The 23,703-nt window shown below is 54.6% G+C and overlaps 1 protein-coding gene across 1 annotated transcript; it reads left to right on the top strand.

Annotated features, from left to right (window-relative positions):
- Positions 68-22,003, top strand: ALOXE3 (arachidonate lipoxygenase 3). The gene is given in 16 exon segments (XM_021067857.1): positions 68-670; positions 1,268-1,472; positions 2,528-2,609; positions 3,532-3,651; positions 3,918-4,043; positions 6,645-6,748; positions 7,293-7,465; positions 8,194-8,337; positions 8,444-8,647; positions 8,744-8,830; positions 9,280-9,449; positions 10,005-10,126; positions 15,083-15,100; positions 15,103-15,182; positions 15,760-15,930; positions 21,149-22,003. Coding segments are annotated over 16 exon segments (2,133 nt in total). The 5' UTR covers positions 68-523; the 3' UTR covers positions 21,329-22,003.

The raw sequence follows: 23,703 nt of genomic DNA, 5'->3' as shown, positions 1-23,703 counted from the left end.
ATGATGCACAAGTAGGAACGTGAGTGCCCTGTGCCCAGCTCTGGCCGAGAGACAGGAGAGGGTCTTGGGGAAGTTGGGAGTGAGTGGCCAAAGGCCGCAGGGAATCAGTTCGCCCCTGACCAGGAGGAGGGTGGTGTCTCAATCATAAAGGTATCACCTAATCCTTGTCTCCATCTCGGCATCTGGTCCCTCCCTTCTCAATAGGAGCTGATATCCAACCAACCGATGAACTCGGCCCTGCCAGTCAGAGGAACAGGCTGTGCCAGAGGCAAACAACTATTAGGGCACAAGACTGGGCGGGGAGAGGGAGCAAGGATAGCAGCTTGGAGCTTCCGGAGAGAGAAAGCCAGCTCAAGAGCATCCCAGAGAGAGCTGGGTTTTCCTCGACGGTCTATCCTGTCCTGCATCCCCACCCCAGGCCCTCACACAGCAGCTCAGCAGCCCAGCCGCCCAGCCCTGCCTGGTCTGTGGCTCACCTCCTCCAGGCTGGCTGCCAGGGGGACGCCCCTCCTTCTCTCCCATCATGGCTGTGTACCGCGTGTGTGTGACCACTGGTTCCTACCTGAAGGCAGGCACCCTGGACAATATTTCCGTCACACTGGTGGGCACATGCGGTGAGAGCCCCAGGCAGCGGCTGGATCGCATGGGCAGGGACTTCGCCGCTGGATCGGTGAGTACAGAGGGGAGAGGGAGGAGGGGCTGCAGAGGCAGGGCTGGCAGGGGACTCTGAAGGAGGGAGGGTCTTCCCTCTAGGACTCCTCAAATCTCACAGACCTCGTCACCACCCCTATTCTGGTCCCTGTCTTTCCTGCGGACCCTAAATCCTACCCAGGCAGGGCTGTGACGCAGGAGCCCTGGGCAGGGGCTCTGGAGAATTCCACTGGCTTCCTAGTTCCTCCTCCAATAATTGAAGGTGGGCTTGCTCTCTCAGCCTGGGTTTCCTCTTCTCTGGAGGGGGTCCACCTGCCTCTGCCAGGCCCCAGGACTGTTTACCGGTGTTCTGATCAAGGTGGGGGCTCCAAGGAGGCAGGGCTGGCAGAGTCCCCCTCTGTTCCCATGGGGCTGGGGGGTGGGGGTGGGGCAGCCATGTGGCCGCTTCTGCCTGGATGAAGGGCGCGCTTTCTAATTCATACAAAGGCTCCACAGGGGTTATCGGTGGCTGAGGCTTATACGTCAGACAGGTGTAGGGGCAGATGCGCTTTTCAAGGGGGCAAGGATCACCCTGGCAGGTCCTTGCCTCTCACCTGCTTGCTCCCTTGGCCTGCAGGTGCAGAAGTACAAGGTGCGCTGCTCTCAGGAGCTGGGTGAACTCTTGCTGCTGCGGCTCCACAAGGAGCGCTACGCTTTCTTCCCCAAGGACTCCTGGTACTGCAGCCGCATCTGCGTCACTGCCCCAGACGGCACCCTTTCCCACTTCCCCTGCTATCAGTGGATCGAGGGCTACTGCACCACAGAGCTTCGAACAGGAACAGGTGGGCCAGAGGCGGGGGCTGGCCCGGGCTGCGGACAGCCTCTGCTGCCATCCAGTGCAGGCTCTCACAGAGCCCAGGGCATAGGGAACAGGGTGGGAGCTAGGCGATCTGGAACTCAGGGTTCCCAAGTAGATGCTTTCTGAAAAGGCAAGCCTCGAACACCCTGAAATGCAGTATTTATCATGCCAGAGACACAGAGACTAGGCACATGTGCCCACACATGCTCACAGCAATCAGAGACACACAAACCTGCACACGCAGACGTAAGTCTGCTCACCCTGAGGCCCTCTGCTGTCCCCAGAGGCAGTGGCCCTCAGAGCTGCAAGCTGAGTTACTGAATTTCAACAGGGGGAGAAAGGCTGACTGTTTAGAGAATTGAGCAGAGAGGCCCTGGCCGCTACTAGTGGCTTTTTTTTGCTGTGGATAAAGTCCTCGGGAGGTGCTGTTTAGATTTCTTCTTGAATCTGGGGGGCCTGTCAAGGATGCTGGGCTTGAGCTCCTTCGGCCTCTGGACCCCCATATCCCCTGAGCGGTCTTAACTGGGGAGGCCCAACTAGGGTAAGTCAGAGCGTGGCGAAGAGTCTTTGGGATGAGAGATGATGGTCTGGGTCAAGGTGAGGCGAGTGAACATCCCCCTGGCTAACAGTGTGAGTTCTTCATAGACTTCACTCCAGACTCCCATCTATCATCACAGCCCATCCAGCCATCACGTCACGAACTACAGTCGTGCATCAGTCCTTTGTCAAGTGCATGTTATATGCCGGGTGCCAGGCACCATGCTAGATGCTGGGAACACAAAACCCAATACAATGTGGCTTCTGCCGCAAGGAGTTTGTAGTTTTGGAAAGGAAACAAACATGCAAACAATTAGGAAGATTTTTATAATTGGGGGGTGAGGTTGTCCTGACTCCCTTCGACTGCTGAACATGCAAGGAGCATGGGCCATCCATGTCTCTGAGGGATGGAGTTCGAGGGTTGGGGGTTCAGAAAAGGCATGCTGGAGGAGGCGGCATTTGAAAAGAGACTTTCCGATGAGTACTTTTCATTCCCCACAGCGAGGACGGTCTGTCAGGACTCCCTTCCCCTCCTTCTGGATCACAGGAAACGGGAACTCCAGGCCCGACAGGAATGCTACCGGTGAGGGGGGCCTGACTTGACGACTTCCCATCTTTATTCTGACCTCATCCTTAATCAGACTGTTACTAACTCTGATCTCAGTTCCAGCTTTGGGGACCCAACTCTGATCATGACCTTCATTTAAATCTAACCTCCCACCACGGAAGATAATATAAGAAAAGGGATGGATACTTATGTATGACTGGGTCACTTTGCTGTATAGCCACAACACTGTAAATCATTATACTTTTCATTTTTATTTCTTTTCTTTTCTTTTTTTCTTTTTAGGGCCACACCCACGGCATATGGAGGTTCCCAGGCTGGAGGTCGAATCGCAGCTGTAGCTGCCAGCCTATACCACAGCCACGGCAACGCCAGATCCAAGCTGCGTCTGCGACCTACACCACAGCTCATGGCAATGCAGGATCCTTAACCTACTGAGGGAGGCCAGGGATCGAACCTACAACCTCATGGTTACTACTCGAATTATTTTCTGCTGCACCACAATGGGAACTCCTAAATCAATTATACTTTAATTTAAAAAAAACCTCGATTTAATATTGATCCTGAGTCCAGACCCAAAATACCAGTACCAACAACGGTCCCAATACCACGAATGAATCCACACGCAACCACCAGCTTCCTTGGCCCAGATGGCAGATGTGATCCTCAGACTGACCATCCTCAGCCTCACCCTGAAACCAGCCATGATCTCGGTCTCAACACAAACCCAGCTCTAAACCAGCCTGGACTTCACATTGTCTTCAAATGTTACCCTGTTCTAAAGCCCAGTCCTTCAGGAAAAACAACTTTGATTCTTGGTCACCAACCCAGAAAGTGGGTGGTTTCGGGGAGTTTTAACTTAAAGTCATGTCTGTAAAAGCGAAGGCTTCTGTTTTCCCCTAAGCGTCACCTGCCCCCTCTGACCTCTCTCCCCTGTAAGCTGGAAAGTCTATGCCCCTGGCTTCCCCCGCATGGTAGACGTCAGCAGCTTCCGGGAGATGGAGTCGAATGAGAAATTTGCCTTGACCAAGACGACGCCTTGTGCGGACCAGGGTGACAGGTGAGGGTGGACTGAGATTTGGGGATGAAGCTAGAGGGTGTGAAGGGTCTGGTGTGAGGATGGGACCAGGCAAAGTCAGGGTCCGTGACAAAGGCAGTCTCATTCAAATGTCTGCAGCGGAATGGGGGGAGGGCCCGAGGTCGGCGGGGGGCGGGGGGGGGCAGGGGAGGAGCCTGCGGAGGGGAGGGGTCCTGGAAGGAATTAAGGGGAATGGGTTGCAGGTCCCTCTGCCTAGTTGCTGTCCTTCTGCCCCCTCTGCTCCCCAGCAGTGGGAATCGGTACCTGCCTGGCTTCCCCATGAAAATCGACATCCCGTCCCTGCTGTACATGGAGCCCAACATTCGCTACTCGGTCACCAAGACGACCTCGCTGCTCTTCAATGCCATCCCTGCGTGAGGCCACTGCCCTCTCTGCTCTCCTGCTCTCTCCCTTCTGCCTGTGCCCCTTTGATGCTCAGCCACATCTCTGCCAGGGTCTCCTCTCTCTGCCCCTCAGACTCCTCTCCTTGTCCCCAGTCCTCTCTCCCTGTCCCCAGTCCCCCTCTCCCTGCCCTCAATCCCCCTCTTCCTGCCCCAGGTCCACCCCCTCCCTGTCCCCAGTCCCTCCTCCCTGTCCCCAGTCCCCCCTCTCCTGCCCCCACCCCACCTTGTCTCTCTTCCAGCCACCCCTACTCTCTTGCCCCCATCACCACCTCTTTGCTCTTAGCATCCCTTCCCTTCCTGCTCCTCAAAGCAATAGGATTAACTGAGCCCCTACTCTGAGCAGAGGATGCTCCCAGGCATTGTTGCTGGGACCCTGGTGAGTGGGACCTGAGCGGCCCGGCACTGAAGACGGAAGGAGGCGGTCAGGCCACTGCAGCTTCGATTCCCAGACCAACGGTTTCATGACCTTGATTTCCACTTAGTCTCTAAAGAGTTGTCTCATGTGTAAAATGACAATAGCGTTCATAGCTACCTCAGAGGTACGGGAGAGGGTTTAATGAGCTAACACCCAGCACAAAACCACCTCTCAAAGGGTGTTGCCGAGCAGTAGTACTAGGATATGTCTTGGCCACAGGGGACTCACAAGGCTCCCTCCAGAGATGGAAGCGCAGTTAATTAGCAGTCGGAGGGGTTGAGAGCAGCACAAGTCTGAGGCTCTGCCTGCGATGCGGCTGGAGGGTGTTTGGTTGACATCTGGTGCCTAGAGGAGGCGGGGTCTGCAGGGGTCAGGAGGTGGTTGCTGAGGAGATGGGTGGCACTGAAGCTTTAGGCTGGGAGAGGTGAGGTGCAGGGTGCGTGGGTGGGTCCTGAGCAGACCCAGGGGGTCTGGCGGAGGAGGGCGGGGCTTAGCTATCTGCACAGTGGCTGCATTAGGAGGCCCTGGGGAGGCCGGGTGAGAGCTGGACCCCCATGTTCTGGACTTCGGTGCCAGAATGGTTCTTCTGGAGAAGGACTAGTGAGGGGACAGGGGATTGCAGAGGTGAGGCGGGGTGTGGACTGGGGCACACAGGCAGACGCAGGGGCTGGGGCTCCAGGGCAAGGACTCACTGAGGGGCCCTGGCAGGACTGAGGGACCAGAGGAGCCACTCGGAAGGGAGAGTCACCTGAGTTGGTCCCTGGATTGATAGGTGGGTCTAGGAAAGGGAGGGCCCAGGAGACCACCAGGGCGGCAGGTGTAGGGTTCAGAGAAGGGCCAGTGGGAAGAGAAGCTGGCACTCGGCAGCCATCTGGTCCCTGTGGAGGGGACAGGGTCAATGGGCTTTAGTGTGGGGCCACTGCTAGGTGTCCTTGGAAAAGGAAGGCCTATCTTACTCCTCTCCAGCCTCCTCAGCCTCTGCTTTAACGTCAGAGCTCCCACCTGGCTTTTCCCATCCCCGGGTCCTGAGTGGGCAGGCACTCAGCAAAGCCTCGTGGAAGGAGGAGTGGGTGGCTTAGTGAGCAGATGGGAGGCTGTCCCTGGGCTTGTCAGGTCACTAGGGCCCCCATGCCCCCGCATCTTCTCCAGGTGCCCACACTCTGCCCAGCACACCAGCACCTTCCCACAGCACAGCTCATTCACCAACTGCCACACGCCTGCCTGTCCTATGTTCCATGGCCTTGCCTTTGACGTGGCCTGGCTAGTGAGAGATTGCTATGAACTGGCTATGGCAGGGCACACACGGCCCAGTCCTGCTCCTAAGGAGCCCATAGGACAAGAGCAGTGGATCTGGGTTCACTTGACTTATAACGGGAGGGAGGTAATGAAGGAAGTGATGAGTATTTTGAGAAGGATACACATGGGCGTGTGGTTAGGGGGTGATCAGGCCAGGCTTCCTGAAGGGCTTTGCATCTAAGACGCGCACAGAAGAACACAGAAGTTTGACACTAGGTGGAGATGTGGGAGAGGCTTTTCTAGTAGAGGCGCAGCTTGAACAAAACCTGGACGGGGAGGAAAGCAGATGACATTTCAAGCATTTTGTTTTTTCCTTCTTATAAAATGACACACGCTCACTGTAAAAAAAAAAAGTCCAACAGTATAGACATCCACGAAGGGAAAAGTACACAACTCACAGGTTGCCACGCTCACTTTTACCAGTTCAGTGTACGAGGTGTGTCTCTGGCCATGAGTCGGGAGAAGGCTATGGTCTGTCTTGGTTAGTGCACAGGTGGGAGAAGAAGCCAGCAGGTTGTAAAGATCAGCCGCTGGGGGGCTTCCTAGGCAGCCTTAGCAGTTAGGGCTTTGTGGGGTGGGCAGAGGGGGCAGGGAAGGTCTATGCAGATGAGCGCTTAGAGAAAGGGTGCTGAAACACCAGCTCGGATGACCTGTCTGCACCGCAGGCACCACCGCTGCCTGCACCTGTGGAGCCCTCCATGCAAAGCCTCAACTAGCCTCTAGGTGGTTCTCCCGCGGCTACTGAGGTTCCTCTGCTCTGGGCACTGACCTTGTCACATCCCTCCAGGCCTCCCGGCTGGGGGCACAGTGCCCTTGGCAGCCCCCAACCCCCGGCCCCACCCTCATTTCCCCTCCCACAGATCCCTGGGCCTGAAGCTGAGAGGGCTGCTGGACCGCAAGGGCTCCTGGAAGAAGCTGGATGACATCCGGAATATCTTGTGCGGCCACAAGACCTTCACTTCAGGTGTGCAGAGCCAGGCAGAGGTGCTTGTACCCCACCCGAGCCCACACTCAGAACCGCCCCCACCTCCCCCGGGAAAGCGCTGGCTTTCAGCCTCTCGGGAAGACTGCTGGATTCCAGTGGCAGGAGCTCCTGGTGTCACTGGTGGCAAACGCTCAGATTTTGCCTTAGGAAGCCATCTCTCCTTCCTCTGGGAGGGGACAAGAATAGCAGCATGGGGACAGAGAGCTACACTGCTTGTCTGGGAGAGGGCCAAGCGTCATCCAGGGAGTCCTGGTCCTGATCAGAGGCGCTTACGTCTCTTCCCTCCCCCACTAGCTAGAGTTCTGGGCTCTGGGGCCAGACCTAGGTTCAGATCCCTGCTCTGCCACCCAGCTGAGTAAGTTACTCCACCTCTTTGACCTCCAGGGTCCAGGGTTAATAACTGTACCTACTCACAGGACTGCTGGGAGGAAAGGCTAAACCCCAGTGAGGAACAAAGGACTGGGCTGAGCACGGTCTAGGGAAATGGCTGCCAGCCCAGATGGCCCCCTCTCTTGTCCCCTAGAGTATGTCACAGATCACTGGCATGAAGACTACTTCTTTGGGTATCAGTACCTGAACGGTGTCAATCCTGTCATGCTCCACTGCCTCTCCAGCTTGCCCAGCAAGCTGCCTGTCACCAATGACATGGTGGCCCCCTTGCTGGGACCAGGCACCTGCCTGCAGACAGAGCTAGAGGTGGGTGAGCTGCCAGGAGGGAGAAGGGATGGGTTGGAGGGTAAGGGTGGGCTGGCTGGGGCTGCATCCTGATTGCAGGCCTCATTCCTTGGCCCTGGAGCTTTTACGTAGGGCAGATACAGATGAGGGCCAGATGGGGCCTGGTAACATGGTATGAATGAGCATGACAGCTTGGAGGAGAAGGTCCTGCCCCTGTTCTGTGGCCTCCAAGATTCCTGGTGCTGAGGCCTGAAGAAGGGTGTTTTAAGACAGGCCAAAAGCAGTGCCATGAGACACAGCAGGAACAATCCTGGGGAACTAGGCAGGAGCCCTGAGGGTGTGGGCGATGATGACTCAGTCTCTCTGGGTACAGTAAAGGCCTCAGGCATCCTCCAGAAGGCTGGCGATGTGGGGTGGTTGGTGAATTCCTATCCTGTGTTGATTTTGCTGTTACTGGATACACTGAAGTCATCGCAGTTGAGAGAGTAGGAAGGACCAGGTATGAGGGGACGGGGAGACGATGCTGGCTTGCCCAAGCTGCTGGGAAACCAAGTGAGAGGTTGCACAGTGAAAGACTCAGCTGGACCTCATTCCGGACATTCTGGGAAGGGTGAGGTACCCAACACAGGCCATTAGTGCAGGCACCAAGCATTACTGAGGCCCAGGCTGGAGTGGAAGTGGGCAGAGAACTGAGAGGGAAGCGGAGCGCGGGTGCGGAGAGCACTCTGAGCCTCGGTGCGCCTTCCCAGAGGGGGAACATCTTCCTAGCCGACTACTGGATCCTGGCGGAGGTCCCGGTCCACTGCATAAACGGCCGCCCACAGTATGTGGCCGCCCCGCTCTGCCTGCTGTGGCTCAACCCCCAGGGGGCGCTGGTGCCCTTGGCCATCCAGGTGAGCCTGGGGCGGGGCGGGGCGAGGGGCGGGGCGAAACTTCAGGGGCGGGACCTCAGGTGGCACAGTAGCAGTCCTGAGCCTCTTATTTTATTCCCGGACACAGCTCAGCCAGACCCCTGGACCCGACAGCCCCATCTTCCTGCCCACTGACTCTGACTGGGACTGGCTGTTGGCCAAGACGTGGGTGCGCAACTCTGAGTTCTTGGTGCACGAGAACAACACGCACTTTTTGTGCACGCACCTGCTGTGCGAGGCCTTCGCCATGGCCACGCTGCGTCAGCTGCCGCTCTGCCATCCCATCTACAAGGTCCGGGTGACAGACTCCTGAGTGGGGCAGACGGGGCGGGGCTGGGGCAGCCTTCTTCTCTGACCTTCCGCTTCTGTGACTTCATCCCGCTCGCAGCTCCTGCTTCCCCACACTCGCTACACGCTGCAAGTGAACACCATCGCCCGGGCCACGCTGCTCAACCCTGAGGGCCTTGTGGACAAGGTGCGGCCTCCCTGCTCCCTCAGTCCCTGGGGCTCCGCCCCCACGAGCACCTTGCCTCGCCTACAAATCTTGTTGGGCCTCCAATCCCAGTCCCCATTTCCTGCCAGCCCCTTCCCACAAGCCCCGCCCCTCCCCATCCGTCTTCTACTTGCCACGCCCACAAATCCTGTCCCACCCACTGGCCCCACCTCCTCAGGCTCCAGTCCTAAGGACAGCCGAGGCACCCCCGCCTGAGCACCGTCACCTGCTGACCCTGCGCTGGCGCGCCCCTCCTATCCCACCTGGCATTCAGCAAATTCTCGGTACCAAAGGCCCTACCAAAGATCCGTGGTCTTGGGCTACTTGACCAGCCGAAAAATGCCCTCTGCTGAGTCACTACCCCCACCTCATCCCCTGGCGCGGGGGTGCGGTTGGGGCAGCTCAGGAGCCAGGCTGTGTTGTGTCCTCAGGTTACGTCCATCGGAAGGCAAGGCCTCCTCTACCTCATGAGCACCGGCCTGGCCCACTTCACCTACACCAATTTCTGCCTTCCGGACAGCCTGCGCGCTCGCGGGGTCCTGGCCATCCCCAACTACCACTACCGAGACGACGGCCTGAAGATCTGGGCGGCCATTGAGAGGTGTGGGGCAGGGGCCTGCCGCCCATCCGGCCCCACCAGGGCCTCCTGGACCGGGGCAGTGTAGACCTGTGTGCTCATGCAGGCTGCGGGACTTGGTACTAGGGGTTTCAGCTGTTCTCAAGCCCAGCATGGGGCACCCCGAGGGTTAGAGTGGTGGTGAAATAGCAGGTAGCTGGGGAGGGGCTGGGCTGTGTGAATGCAGCTCAGGAAGGGAAGGACGCTACCTCCAGAGGGGTCAGGGCGGTGGCCCCAGCGAGGCGTGGGCTGGAACCTCCTTTCTCCTGCTGCTGAGGCGGGGAGGGAGGTGGCGTGTCAGGCTGTCCTCAGTTCCTCTCCCCCGGCACCCGTGACTCTGGAGTGGGGGTTGGGACTTGAGGGAAACCTGGGTACTTGGGTTCCAACTGGATCTGGGGGTCCCCCTGAAACCCTGTGGACTCTCAGTGGACTCTGGGCTGCTGGCTCTCTTCAGCTTGGGCAGCACTGGGCCTTGGTTTGAGGACCAGGCCTGAGCCCAAGGTCACCAGCGTAGCACGGACATCTATCTCTTTCCTGCAGCTTTGTCTCAGAAATCGTGGGCCACTATTACCCCAGCAATGCGTCTGTGCAGCAGGACTCGGAGCTGCAGGCCTGGGTTGGCGAGATCTTTGCTCAGGCGTTCCTGGGCCGGGAAAGCTCAGGTAGCACCTCTCTACCCCAACCACAGGTTCCAGCGGCCCCTGGGTTCTACCACTACTCAGTTCTCACTCCCTGAGCAGCCTTTGAAGTACACCCCATCATTAGCCCCATGGGACAGATAAGGAACAGGCACAGGGAAGGCTGCACACAGCAAGTGGCAGAGGCGGGCTCTGCAGCCAGCTCACAACATCGCCAAAGCCCTTGCCCGCAGCCACTACAGCATCCCCCTCTAGCCCCTGCTCGACCTTGACCACCCGATCACCTCTGCTTGCTGGGGTCTGCGGATGTGTTGCACCACGTGGTAGGAGCCATCTCCAGCCTCCAGCACTAAGGGCCTTGGAACCGTCTTATGCCCGCCCTGCCAGGGGGCCCCTCTGGCCACCAACCTCTCTCACTACTTCTGGCTTCATGGAGTAGCCTGGTGCTGCTGCTGCCTGTGTCCTCCTTACCTATGCTTGTCACCTGTCCCTGACTCGCCCCTCTCTTCTGACACTGCCTGAGAGGCATCTGAGACCCGCCAACCCCAGCGGCCACCTCTTGGGCTTCTTTTGTTTTAACCTCAGTGCAAGGTGATGCCCCTGCCTGCCTGCCCTTCCTTGAAGTCTCCCCTTCGCTCCCAGGAGGATGTGTCCCTCTGATTCTCCACTTGCAGGACCTCTGCCACCTCCCATCCCAGCTGCGGGCAGGTCCTGAGCTCTGTCTCCTCCCTCCTTGATGCAATGATCCTCTCCCCTGTTTCTCTTCTGTGGCTGATTCCAGACTTGGAAAGCCCCTCTTCCCTGCTCCCCGGAGGACTTTCCTTGCTGGCTGTCTCACTGTCCCCCTTGAGACCAGCACGTGAAAACTACAAGTCATCCCTCTATAGAAGGACTCCCGGCCTCCCTCGGGTTACACACGCTATTGCTGATGCCGCAGCCTACCTCCCTAGCGCCACTGGGTGATGGCCAGGACTTCAGGCACTTGAAAATATAGGTGAGGCCTCTGGATCTGGGTTTTGCGGAAGAAAAGGAAAGGCTCAAAGTGGCACAAATGTCCATCTTCCAGTTCCCCCAGCCCTGGCCCCAGAGTGGGTGACTGTCATTCTCTGGGACATCTCTTAGCAGAGATGTGTCATTTAGCTGACGTAGCACTTTGGGGGGGGCACCCAGCATTCTGTCTGAGGAGGTCCAGGGAGGAGGCAGATACCACAGAAAATAGAATGCAGCTCCAAGCCTTTTTTTTTTTAAACAAAATTTTGCACATATAGAAAAGCAGAAGGTATAACATAATGAACCCACTTTGACCCACCAGCTAGATCCAATTCCTAACATCCTGCCATATTTAATTAAGCTGTCGCTTTTGTTTACTGCTAAAATCTTTTGAAGTAAATTATACATATCCCATATTTCACCCCTCATCAATACACATTTCAAAAAAAAAAAAAAAACACTCTTTCTACACAACCACAATGCTTAACAAAATTGACAGTGGTCTCCAACATCACCCTCTTACTAGTCCATGTTCAAGTTTCCTCACTGTCCCACTCTCCCTCGGTTCGTCCTATTAATTCTGGAGCCAGTCAAGGCCCACACGACATGTTTGATTTTGACTCTAAAGTCTCTTCTACTTGAGGCCATCCCTTCTACCCTTTGTTTTTTCTTGGCAGCCGCACACAGTGGCCCGATGTGGGATCTCAGTTCCCAGATCACTGACCCCAGGCCGCAGTGGTGAAAGCACCAAATCCTAACCACTAGACCACCAGGGAACTCCCTTTCCACCCTTTTACAATCACATGACATCTGACAAGGACTGCTGAAAAGCTCGTTCTGCAGAATGGCTCGCCTTCCGATTTTATCTAATTGCTTCCTCAGGAGGTCATTCACCTTGTTCCTCTACCCTCTGTGGTTTTTGTCGACCAGAGGTGATATCTAAAGGCTACATGTTTTTGGCAAAAATGTTTCTCGGGTGATGCCGCGGCACACCGGGAGGCATGTGAGGTCAGGTTGTCTCACTAAGAGTGATGCCGAGCGTGATTTCTGGGTTAAGGTGGTGACAGGCAGTTCTCCTTCGGCTCGTGGAAGGGGTGGCCCCTCCCTGGGCTTTGCGAACCTCTGGTTAATCCAGGGCATCCTGTCCCTGACTGCGTCTCCTGCACGGCAGCTCTTTGTCTCTTTGGGGGGGTCTCTGTTTCCTATTCAAGACTCGAGGGGGATCGACTCTCCTGCCTTTCTTTACTCAACTTGTCTCTAATTTACTACATCAGGACACTCCTCAGATGGACCAACATCTCTTCGAACCAGTACAAACTTACTCTAGATTCCTATGTCTGAAGGTAAAACACATTCTCTAATTAACCTCAGTCAGCAAGTCCTATTTCAAAGGGAAAAAGCCAACAACAGGCATGACAGAACGAGTCCCATGGATGGGCTGACCTCTTTGCTTTTTTTATTCTCAGCCCTCGAGGTTAGAGCATCCACCGCGAACAGAATGTTCAGAACGTTCCCACACGCCCAGGGAGACTGCGGGTCCTTCCTCCAAACCTCCCTGTCTGCTCTGTTTCATCAGCCTCTTTCTTTCTCATCATCCTGACTCCAAGTCTCGAAGCCCTCTTGACTCATGTTCCGCAAATCCAGTTGGGTGGCTAATGCTATTGTCGCCATCACTTCCCGCTGTCACCGCCCTAGTCCCAGTCCTCTCACTACTCCTGCATTGCGGTAGCCGTCTTTCAACATGTCCCACCTCTCCCGGCCACTTGCTCTGGCCCGCCAATTCCATGGGGCCACCGCCCTGGTAATCCTCTGAAATAGTGCTCAGAAACCACCCAGGCTGGCACACCGCTGCAGCCTCACCTCCCATTAGGTCCCCTCCTGTCCCCTCACCTTGCTTATGCCTGGTGCCTTCTCAACTCTGGCTTCCTACCCTCTCATGTGTTCACTTCATGCAACTAGTTTTTAAAATGTTTTTTTTTTTTTTTGTCTTTTTAGGGCCGCCCCATGGCATATGGAGGTTCCCAGGCTAGGGATCAAGTTGGAGCTGCAGCTGCCGCCTACACCACAGCCACAGCAACACCAGATCCTTAACCCACTGAGCAAAGCCAGGGATGGACCCTGCATCCTCATGGACACTCGTCAGGTTCGTTAACCACAACCACGACGGGAACTCCATTTCATTCAACTAGTAATTACTGGGCTCTTAATATTTACCGAGTATTGGTCCAGGTGCTGGGGTTCAGCAGTGAACATGATAGACAAAAATCCTGGCCTTCATGAAGCTTAACATTCTTGTTGGGAGATCCAGATAATAAACAAGCAAATACGGCTAGTGGTTATAAATACTAAGACCAAAACAGACGTGGCCTCGATCCCTGGCCTCGCTCAGTGGGTTAAGGATCTGGCATTGCCCTGAGCTTCGGTGTAGGTTGCAGACGCGGCTTGGATCTGGCATTGCTGTGACTGTGGTGTAGGCTGGCAGCTGCTGCTCCGATTCAACCCGTAGTCTGGGAACCTCCATATGCTGTGGGTGCGGCCCTAAAAAGACAAAAGAAAAAAGAACAAAACAGCATCAGGGGATATAGCATATAGAGGGCAGAAGGCCTCTCTGAGGCGGTGACACCTGGTAGAGATGCAGAGGAAGGGAGAGAGCCAGTTGTGTGTGTACATGGGTAAGAGTGTTCAGGCAGAGGTGGGGTCAGTGCAAAGGCCCTGAGGTGGGGGTGTGCTGGTGGGTTTGAGGAATCAGAAGACCTGTGTGGCTGAATAGAGTCAATGAGAGGGAGAAAAGCAGGGAAGGAAATGCAGCCAGAGAAGGAAGGAGAGCCCCATCAAGTGGGCCCATGGTGAGTAGCGAGGTGGCAAGCCCCTAGGGTGACATAAGTGCATTTACTCATGAAAGGGTCCCCCACTCGGGCTGTCATGTGAAGAACAGGCTGGCAGGGGTGGGGCGGAAGCTGTCAGATTCACCCAGGAGCGGGGTGATGGTGATGGGGTGGCGCTGTGGAGGCTGGAGGTGATGGAACGAGACTGGCTTCTGGAAGTATCTGCTGCCATGCAAGGTATGAAGTAAAAAGGGGAGCAAGTGCACAGACGTGGAACAGAGAGCACTGAAAGGAGACCTCTATCCAGGGGCAGGTCTGGGGAGTGCGCGGGGCATGAAGTTTGGCAGGTGTCAAGTTGAGGCGCCTGGTAGACACAGGCGGAGGGGTCGGGTAGCAGCGGGTTTATGCTCAATGCTGAGTCTAAAGCTCAGGGCCAGGCAGAGCTGGAGGCCTGGGTTTGGGAATCGTCAGTCAATAGGAGATGGTCAAAGCCATAGTCTCAACTGAGACCAGGAGCTACAGAGAAAACAGGACCAGGAACTGAGCCGGAAAAATGCCTTCCTCTGTTCCTTTTTTTCCCACTCAAACCTCAACCATTCTTCTACCCAGTGCTCCTTCTATTCCTCCAAAAAAGTCTCCCCGAACCACACTTGCCTGCACAGCCTGTCTGTCCTCAACGAGCCAAGCCCTGCCCTTAAAGCTTCCCTCTGCTTCCATCCCTGCGAGCTTATGAGCAGCACCCTCTCTGGTCATCTGTCTCTGCCACGAAGCCTGTTGGCAGATGATCTGTTACCAGGTGCTCAGACAAATCTTGGTGAACTGGGTAGAACTAAAGCATTAAGTGCCAATACGGGCTGCATTCAGAAGGGCCTTGTGTTCAGGGAGACGCAGCTTGGCTGTCACCTGGAAAGACTCTCTGGTGTGGGCTCTGCCTGCGGGGACACTTCTGGTCAGATCCCAGCACCCCCTTCAGGGACCACACCTTGGTGAGGACCACGCCGAACCTGAGCCCCAAACCCTGACCCCAGTCTAAGGACAGCGGTGGCCAAATGTTCGGGTCCACCGCTCGCTCACTCCCGCGGTGGAGCCCCAGCCCTGAGCGGCCCCTCGGAATCTGGCCCCTCCATCCACCGCCTCTCCCCTCTTCCCTTCCTCTGCCACCCAGGCTTCCCGAGGCGGCTGTGCAGCCGGGAGAGCTGGTCACGTTCCTCACGGCCATCATCTTCAACTGCTCTGCCCAGCATGCCGCCGTCAACAGCGGGCAGGTGAGGCTGCAGGGGGCGGGCTGGGGGCAGGGGCCTGAGAGGCCACGCGTGGTGAGGCTCAGCCAGGGACCGAGGCCGGAGTTCGGGACGGCACGGGAGGCTCAGGGCTGGGGTGGGTTTAGGAACAGGGCTGGGGGTGGAGGGAAGGGCTGGGGTTGAATGACTGGAGTGGAGCGAGGGCTAAGCCTGTAAGGGTGACTGCGATGGAGCCGGGCTACGGAGGGACTAGGACTTATGGGCAACGGTCGTGGATGGGAAACGGCCAGGTGGAGCACCAGGCTGCTGTGTGGCACCTGCCGGCCCAAGGCCCAATTCTTGGGTTACCTCCACTCTAGGTGCTCCTCCTTCCTAGGGGACTCACTCCACCCAGTCGTGGAGGGTGGGGAGTGACAAGGGCTGAGCCAGGCTCCCGTCGCCCTTCTGGAACTTTCTACCAAATCCCCCTCCCTTCCGTCCCTTTCCGCCACCCCCTTATTTCCCACTGCAAGGTCTGGGGTGGCAGGGCAGGAACAGGGATGCTCAGTGGGGAGAGGTCTTCCCCCTCCAGCTGACTTGCCTCGGGTGGGGGTCTCCACAGCACGACTTTGGGGTCTGGATGCCCAATGCCCCGTCATCCATGAGGCAGCCGCCACCCCAGACCAAGGGGACCGCCACCCTGAAGAGCTACCTAGACACCCTCCCGGAAGTGAACACCACCTGTAACAACACTCTCCTCTTCTGGTTGGTCAGCCAAGAGCCCAAGGATCAGGTGTGTGTGTGTGTGTCGGGGGTAGGTGTGCTCTGGGGGTCGGGGGGAGTTTGCAGGGCCCAGGGAGTGGAGGTGGTGGGAGCTGTTCCAGGGTTGGAGGGCCAACTACCAGCTTCTGTGCCCACTGCTGAGTTGCCTTGAGTTCTTCAGTTTCTTTAGGAAATGATCATTGATCCCCAAAGAGATTCACTGAAGGGAGTACCTGTTTAGTGGCTGGGGCACGACTTTCATCTGCCTCACCAGTTTACCAACCCACCCACCTATCCACCCATCCGTCTATGTAACCATTTATCCACCCAGCAACCATCCATCCATCCATCCACCACTCAGCCATTCACCCAGACAGTCAATGCGCATTTGCTGGATCCCTCCCAGGTGTCAACACAGAGCTGGGCACGAGGCACATCGAGCTGAGTGAGAACTTCCTGTCTTCAAGAATCCTGTGGTCTAGTTAAGGAGACACACAGGGAAATGGAAAAGGCGCCACAGTGTTGTGGGAATTAGTCATTCATTCCTCCATTCGATCCGTACGTCTCGAGCACCCGCAATGTGCCAGGCACTGGTGGGCAGTTATGAACCTTGATGTCGTGAGCCTACAGTCTAGCAATGGAGCTGAGGATGGGGCCCCGTGGAACCTGACCAAGTCTGGCGAATCCAGGAAGGCTTCTTGGAGGAAGTGACATTTAAGATGAAACTTCTCGGACAAGTAGGAGTTTGGCAGACACAAGAGGGGCAGGGCTAGTTTCTAGCACAGGGAAGGACTCTGCCAAGTGAGGCGAAGCGAAGGTGAGAGTCTGTTGGTGTGTTTGCAGGAGCACAAGCGGCTCAGAGTGGGCAGAGTATTTGTTTAAAGGGCGGAGGGGAGCCACTGAAGAGTTTAAACCTAGGGTGAAATGGCGAAGTTTGTGTTTCAGCAAGGGCACTTCTGTGGCTTGGATGGATGGGAGGGGCGATTTTGGAAGCAGGAACGACAGCAAGGAGCCTGTCCTTAGGCCAGACCAGGGGAGCAGCCCTCAATCAGCAATTAGCATCACCTCCACGTACATCCTGGGTTATCAGTCCTGCCTCTTGTCCTGTCCCCAACCTCTCTGACAGGATGTGATAGCCTCATTTCTCAAGCTTGATTCCATTTGGCACTGATATTTTATCTCCCTACAAGGTTTTTTTTTTTTTTTTTGGCAGGGAGGCGCATCCACGGCATATGGAAGTTCCCAGGCTAGGGGTCACATCAAAGCTGCAGCTGCCGGCCTACACCACAGGCGCAGCAACTTGGGAACGAGCCACGTCTGTGACTTACACCACAGCTCACGGCTGCGATCCTTAACCCACTGAGTGAGGCCAGGGATCAAATCCATGTCCTCATGGCTACTAGTCAGATTTGCTGCCACTGAGTCACAATGGGAACGCCTCCCTAACGAGTTTTAACTTATCATCTTATGGCCTGGGAATGCGGAAATTCGTCCCTGATGCTGCTCCTCTCTGGTCCTGTCTCCCAACAATTTGGAGACACTCGTTTCTGTCGTTATAAAGGACAAACTCTCCGTCTTTTGTCTACTCACAGAACACTCGATTACTCTCGGTGCTTCTGCTCACTATTTCCAGCCACCAAATGTTCAGGGGTGGGGTGGTACCCACACCAAGCCAGTCTCCTAAACCAGCTGGGGGTCCTATAATGTAGGTCAACTCTGACTCTGTCCCACAAGACTGCTCCTCCACTCCACACCCAACCCCTTCAGATGCCAGGTCCAGTGTGTCATCTGAGCCTCTGACCAACCAGCTAAGGAGGTTTCTGTGACCCTTCCTCCTCAATTTTGATCACTTGCTAGAATGGCTCACAGAACTCAGGAAAACAGTTTACTTACTAGATTACTGGGTTTTGATAAAAAGATTCAACTCAAGGAGTTCCCGTCCTGGCTCAGTGGTTAACGAAACTGACTAGCATCCATGAGGACACGGGTTTGATCCCCGGCCTCGCTCAGTGGTTAAGGATCTAGTGTTGCCATGGCTGTGCTGTAGGTCACAGATGAGGCTCAGATCCTGTGTTGCTGTGGCTGTGGCGAAGGCCAGCAGCTACAGCTCTGATTGGACCCCTACCCTGGGAACCTCCAGATACTACTGAAGGTTGGGCCCTAGAAAAAGACCAAAAAAAAAAAAAAAAAGATTCAACTTAGCAACAACCAGGTGGAAGAGCTCCGTAGAGGAAGGTGTGTGGGAGAGGCAGAGGTTAGGGGATAGGACTGAACATTCAAACCCTCTAATCACAAGGCTGATGCCCCTGGCAACCAGCCTCCAACCCCAGGGGCTTTCCAGAAGTCACTGCATTAATACCAATTCAGGTGTGGTTGAAAAGGGCTTATTATGAACAACAAAAGACACCCGGAACACTCAAGTTCACGTACATGGAAATTATAAGGGTTTTAGGAGTTCTGTGTCAGGAACGGGAGGAAGACCAAATATATATATATATTTCTAATTATAAATCATAATATCACTGTGGAGAGGCATGAATATACAAGAAGATGAAGGTGGTAAGTCCCTTTTCTCATGAGCCACTGGCAAGTTTAACCCGGAAAGTTACAACAACAAGAGCATCCATTACCTCTTGAGGATCTATCATGCCTCAGTCATTAAGTCAGATACCTTATGTGCACTATTTAAAATGCAAAATAAATGAGTAGCTATATTTAGAATGCATAATACAGTGACTGGCATACAAATGTTCACTAAATAGTAGCTCCATTTTACAAGAGAGAAAACTGAGGTTCAGAGACACCAAGCGATTTGCCCAAGGTCACAGCTAGCAAGTAGGCTTTGAATCCACTGTCATATTTCTGTGTTCTGTTTTATTGATAGTGACGCTATAATTTCAGAAATTAGATGTCAATCTGGCACCTAAGACGTAAAGCTGATTCTTTGAAAAGAACAATAAAATAAAGAAACCAAGGAGTTCCCATTGTGGCTCGGCGGTTAACGACCTGACTGGCATCTGTGAGGACACAGGTTCGACCCCTGGCCTTGCTAGTGGGTTAAGGATCCGGCATTGCCATGAGCTGTGGTATAGGTCACAGATGTGGCTCGGACCCCATGATACTGTGGCTGTGGCGTGTGGCTGTGGTGTAGGCCAGCAGCTACAGCTCTGATTTGACCCCTAGCCTGGGAACCTCCATATGCTGCAGGTGCGGCCCTAAAAAGAAAAAATAAAGAAACCAAATACATCTCAAATCAAGGGAAAAAAAAGAACCTAACTCTATAACATAGGATTGGAAAAATGAAAAAAATGAGAAGAAACTACTTACAGTTTCATGCAAACAAATTCAGAAACCTAGATGAAAAATGTGATTTTTCAGGAAAACCAAACCGCAGAAGAGATGAAAACCACACATAAAAGGAGAAGGTTGTAAAAGATCTGACCCTCTTCTGGTAAAGGAAGATTCTATCAAATCTTCTAGAAACAAGTAATTCCTAAATCATTCAAACTGCTTGAAAGTACAGAGAACCATTTTACTGGGAACCCCGACACCAGCACCTGGCACAGGTGCCCTTAAGGAGGGAGGTAAGTCTCAGGTAGAGGGTTTAGTCCCAGATCCACCTGTCCCTCCTACGTGACCTTGGATCCGTAATCGGGTCTCTCTAAGCCTCAGTTTCTTTATCTGTGAAGTGAGAATGATGCGAGTACCTGTCTTACAGGATTGCGGTGCCGTTCTGATGGTTCATGGCAAGCCCTTGCCACATGTCAGCTGTAATTAAGAAAAGAAAATGACAAACTCACTCCACTTAGCTAGAGCAATCTTCAAAATATCTCATTAGCCAATGAAGGCCAGTAGTAAAGAGCAAAACAATAATATATCATGACAAAGTCTAGTTTAATCTAGGAATGAAAGGCTGGTTCAACCTTATGAAATCTAACAATTCGTTACATCACTAAAGAAACACACCATATAATCATCTCAATATATGCTGAAAAAGCATTTGATAAATGAGAACAGCCATTCCCAATAAAAACTCAGTATAAGATGAACCTCTCTTATGGAGTTTTGATAAAGTTTATTTCAGAAAACGCTGTACTTAAGGGGAAATGACAGCGGTCTCCTCGTTAAAATCAGGGACAAGCAACAAGGCTATGATTTAACACTGTTCTGGGAGGCTTGGCTGGCACAATAGAACAAGACAAAGAATTTTTTGAACATCAGGATCATTGGCAACAGTTATATGGTATGAAGGTTATATTAAATAAGCATGTCTGCTGCTTAAGAAGCTGGCCGTGTGAACTGTGATGGTGAACTGGTTGTGTGCTGTGGTCATGCCCAGAGGGGCAGCCCTGTTCTGCCACAGGATGGTACTGACTGAACAGCTCATGGAGGTATTTTCTTTCTTCTTCCTTTTTTTTTTTTTTTTTTTGCTTTTTAGGCCCGCAGGTGCAGCAAATGGAGGTTCCCAGGCTAGGGGTCGAATGGGAGCGACAGCTGCCAGCCTACACCACAGCCACAGCAGCACAGGGTTGGAGCCCTGGATGCAACTGACACCATAGCGCATGGCAACACGAGATCCTTAACCCACTGAGTGAGGCCAGGCAGCGAACCTGCAACCTCATGGTTCCTAGTCAGATTCATTTCCACTGCACCACAATGGGAACTCCCATTGATTCCTGTTTGGCTACGCTGTAAAGCTTGAGTGTATGGTGATGGTGATGACGCTGGCAAAATTGGTCAATTGGTCGATTGGGCGATGCCTCAGAACTGGCTGTCTTCGGGGGTGACTTGCATGAAACCGTGAGGTCACAAGTGCCTTCTTAGGTGTATTTGCTGGAGCGTGTTTATGCTGACCTCGGTTGTGCTGTGAATGTGGTTGTGTTTAGTTCCTAGACCAGGGGCCCGGGATAGGAAGGAAACGAAAGATTTTCTAGGCCGACCCATCCACTTTCACAGGTGCAGAAACAGCCTCATGGGCAGAGCAAGAGGCAGAGGGTTACCCGCGGGGCATGCACGACCCTCGGGTCCGGCTCTCCGGCCCACTCTCCGTGGGCCGCGGGTGTCCGGGCTGCTCTGGGCAGGGTGCTGGGGTGGTGGTTTGGGGCTTTGAAGGGTTGTGCGGACGGTGGCCGTGGCTGCCTCACGGCTTCAGAAGCTACCCTGACTGTATCTATGGACAAATGCGGCCCTTTCGCCTTCTCCGCCCTGTCCTGAACACCCTCCTGACCCTGCACTTGATCTTCTCCCAGCGGCCCCTGGGCACTTACCCGGACGAGCACTTCACGGAGGAGGCCCCGCGCCGGAGCATCGCCGCCTTCCAGAGCCGCCTGGCCCAGATCTCGCGAGACATCCGCGCGCGGAACCGGGGCCTCGCGCTGCCCTACGCCTACCTGGACCCTCGCGTCATCGAGAACAGCGTCTCCATTTAACTCCCTCCTCCCCGGCCCGAAGAGCCCCAGCGTAGGCGCCCAGGGTCCTCCAGGCCCTTCCATCCTCCCTGCTCTCCGTCAGCCCGGAACTTTCTCTGCATGTGGGGACCGTTTCCACCCAAGATGGGCCCTGAGCTCTGCGGGGCCAGCACGGCAGTGCCCAGGGTGAGAAGACGCTGGCTACAGTCAAACGAACACTAGGCCCTCCAACAGCAGGGAACCCATCGCCCGCTGCCCTTCTTTGGGCGGCCTCCCGGGAAAGCCTAGCCTACTCCCATCTTCTGTGAAAGAGCGGCCTCCTCCCCTTGGGACCCCCAGCTTGGGACTCTGAGCCCGCCTTCCCAGGTCTTTCTCCTACTCTGCCTCTTTCCTCTCAGGTTAGGACCAACCCGATCCAACTTCCTTCCCTGGAAGAGCCTGGAACCTGGGCAAGGAAGGCTATGTGCCCTGGATCTGCCATGCGGTCCACTTTGACCCCAGCCCCTTTAAGGGGAGGATTCGAATTAGAGCACAGCTTACTTGTGGCTCCAGCTGTAGTTCTCAGGGCCAGGTGCCCTGACTTGGCCCGGTGTGCGAGTGGGTCTCTCCCCAGCTCTTTCCTGTCCCTACTCTCGCCCCTCTATTTTTGTCCTTGAACCCAGTAAATTCAATAAAAATCAATATATTTGGTTCCCATTTCAGTCTTCTTTCTCTCTTTTTTTGGTGCCTGTGCGTAGGTAGGTGGGTGTATGTCTCCCTCCTTCTCCCAGGGGATTAGAGAAGGAGGGAGAAGCAGTGAGTCCCTGAATCTGACTCTGGAGACAGAAAACCTCCCAGCTCAACCCACCACCTAGCCAAGCCTGACATTCCTTCACCTCCCAGGGTGTGTCATCCATCAGGAGGTAAAGGAATATCCAGACTCAGGGAGCCTATTAAAAAAAAAAAAGTAGGTATTTTGTAAAGCCTGAGAATCCAGCTTCTGGGCGTGGGAGTTATTAGTGTTGCCACTGAGATCAGGTTCCTCTTCTGGGCATATGAAATACTCAACCTCTGGCCCTCTGGCTCTCTCGACGTGGGTGGAGTCCTAGATGAGTTTTGGCCAACAAGCTGTGAGCTGAAGTGATGTGGGTCATCTCTAGGCTGGGGTATTTTTTTTTTTTTTGCCACTTCTTGGGCCGCTTCCGCGGCATATGGAGGTTCCCAGGCTAGGGGTCCCATCGGAGCTGTAAGCCACCGGCCTACTAAAGAGCCACAGCAACATGGGATCTGCGCCACATCTGGCGCCTACACTACAGCTCATGGCAACGCAGGATCCTTAACCTACTGAGCAAAGTCAGGGATCGAACCCACACCCTGAACCCACAACCTCATGGTTCCTAGTCGGATTCATTAACCACTGAGCCATGACGGAACTACCAGGCTGGGGTATTTAAGTGCTGACATGAGCCCTCCAGAGTTCTCATCTCTCTGCGCTTCTGTTCTAGAAGCATGTGATGAGATAGCACTTCCATCAGCTTCTGTCTCTGAGGCTCTAGAGCAGAGCCCCCTGCTGACCTGAGCTGGGCATGGAGCTGAGTGAGATACTGGCTGGGTTAAGCCACTGTGATTTCAAGATTGTTGCTGCAGCATAATTTAGCCTCCCCTCGCTAAAACAGACAGCAATCTGGGGAGACGAATGTTCTCCCTTCTGGCCGGGGAGCCCTTAAAAATAGAGATTGGGGGAGCCCTCAATTCAGTCATACTTTCTCCACAGCCACTCAGCCTTTCCATTTGCCTGCTTCCCTAGACCTCAGCTCCAGCTTCCCTCACTTCTCCTGCCTCCTGAGCCAAATTCTGTACCTTACCAGTCAGTGTCTCTGGGGAATGGGGTGGCGGGGGGAGCAGGCTTTGGCTCTGCCGAGGTGGATTTTCACTTCCTGTACTTGTGATAGTGGGAGAAGAGGATCCCCGTGGCATTGTGCATGAAGAGGCATGTCTGGGGATGTCTCCTCTGCAGACAATTCTTAAACCTGAGAATTTAACCAAAATCATCAGATTCGGCTCATCTTTGAACAAAATCAAAGGACTACGATGTGCCCGATGGCTCCCCCTTGTGGCCATGAGGACTGTGGCAGAGGCTAGCTGTGCCGGCCCCATAAACCTGGGCTTTGCTTTAAAAGAACAACAGGACCAGGTTAGGGGGAAGCGATGGCAGGGCGCCCTTGGGCAGCCTGTCTTTCTAAGAGGACCAACACTCCTCGAGCTGTACCAAAGTGAGCATTAGAAGACATGCCTAGTCTAAAAATGCCCCTGAGCTGGAGAGGGTGGGCCCAGGGAGGACCCTTGTAATTTGGCTTCCCAGAAAGCCAGCTTGGAGGGAGATTTGGGAGACACTCCCAGCTGCACATAGGATTCTG

Source organism: Sus scrofa, chromosome 12 (assembly GCF_000003025.6).
Source record: "Sus scrofa isolate TJ Tabasco breed Duroc chromosome 12, Sscrofa11.1, whole genome shotgun sequence".
NCBI lineage: Eukaryota > Metazoa > Chordata > Mammalia > Artiodactyla > Suidae > Sus > Sus scrofa.
This window is presented reverse-complemented; position numbering and strand designations above follow the sequence as displayed.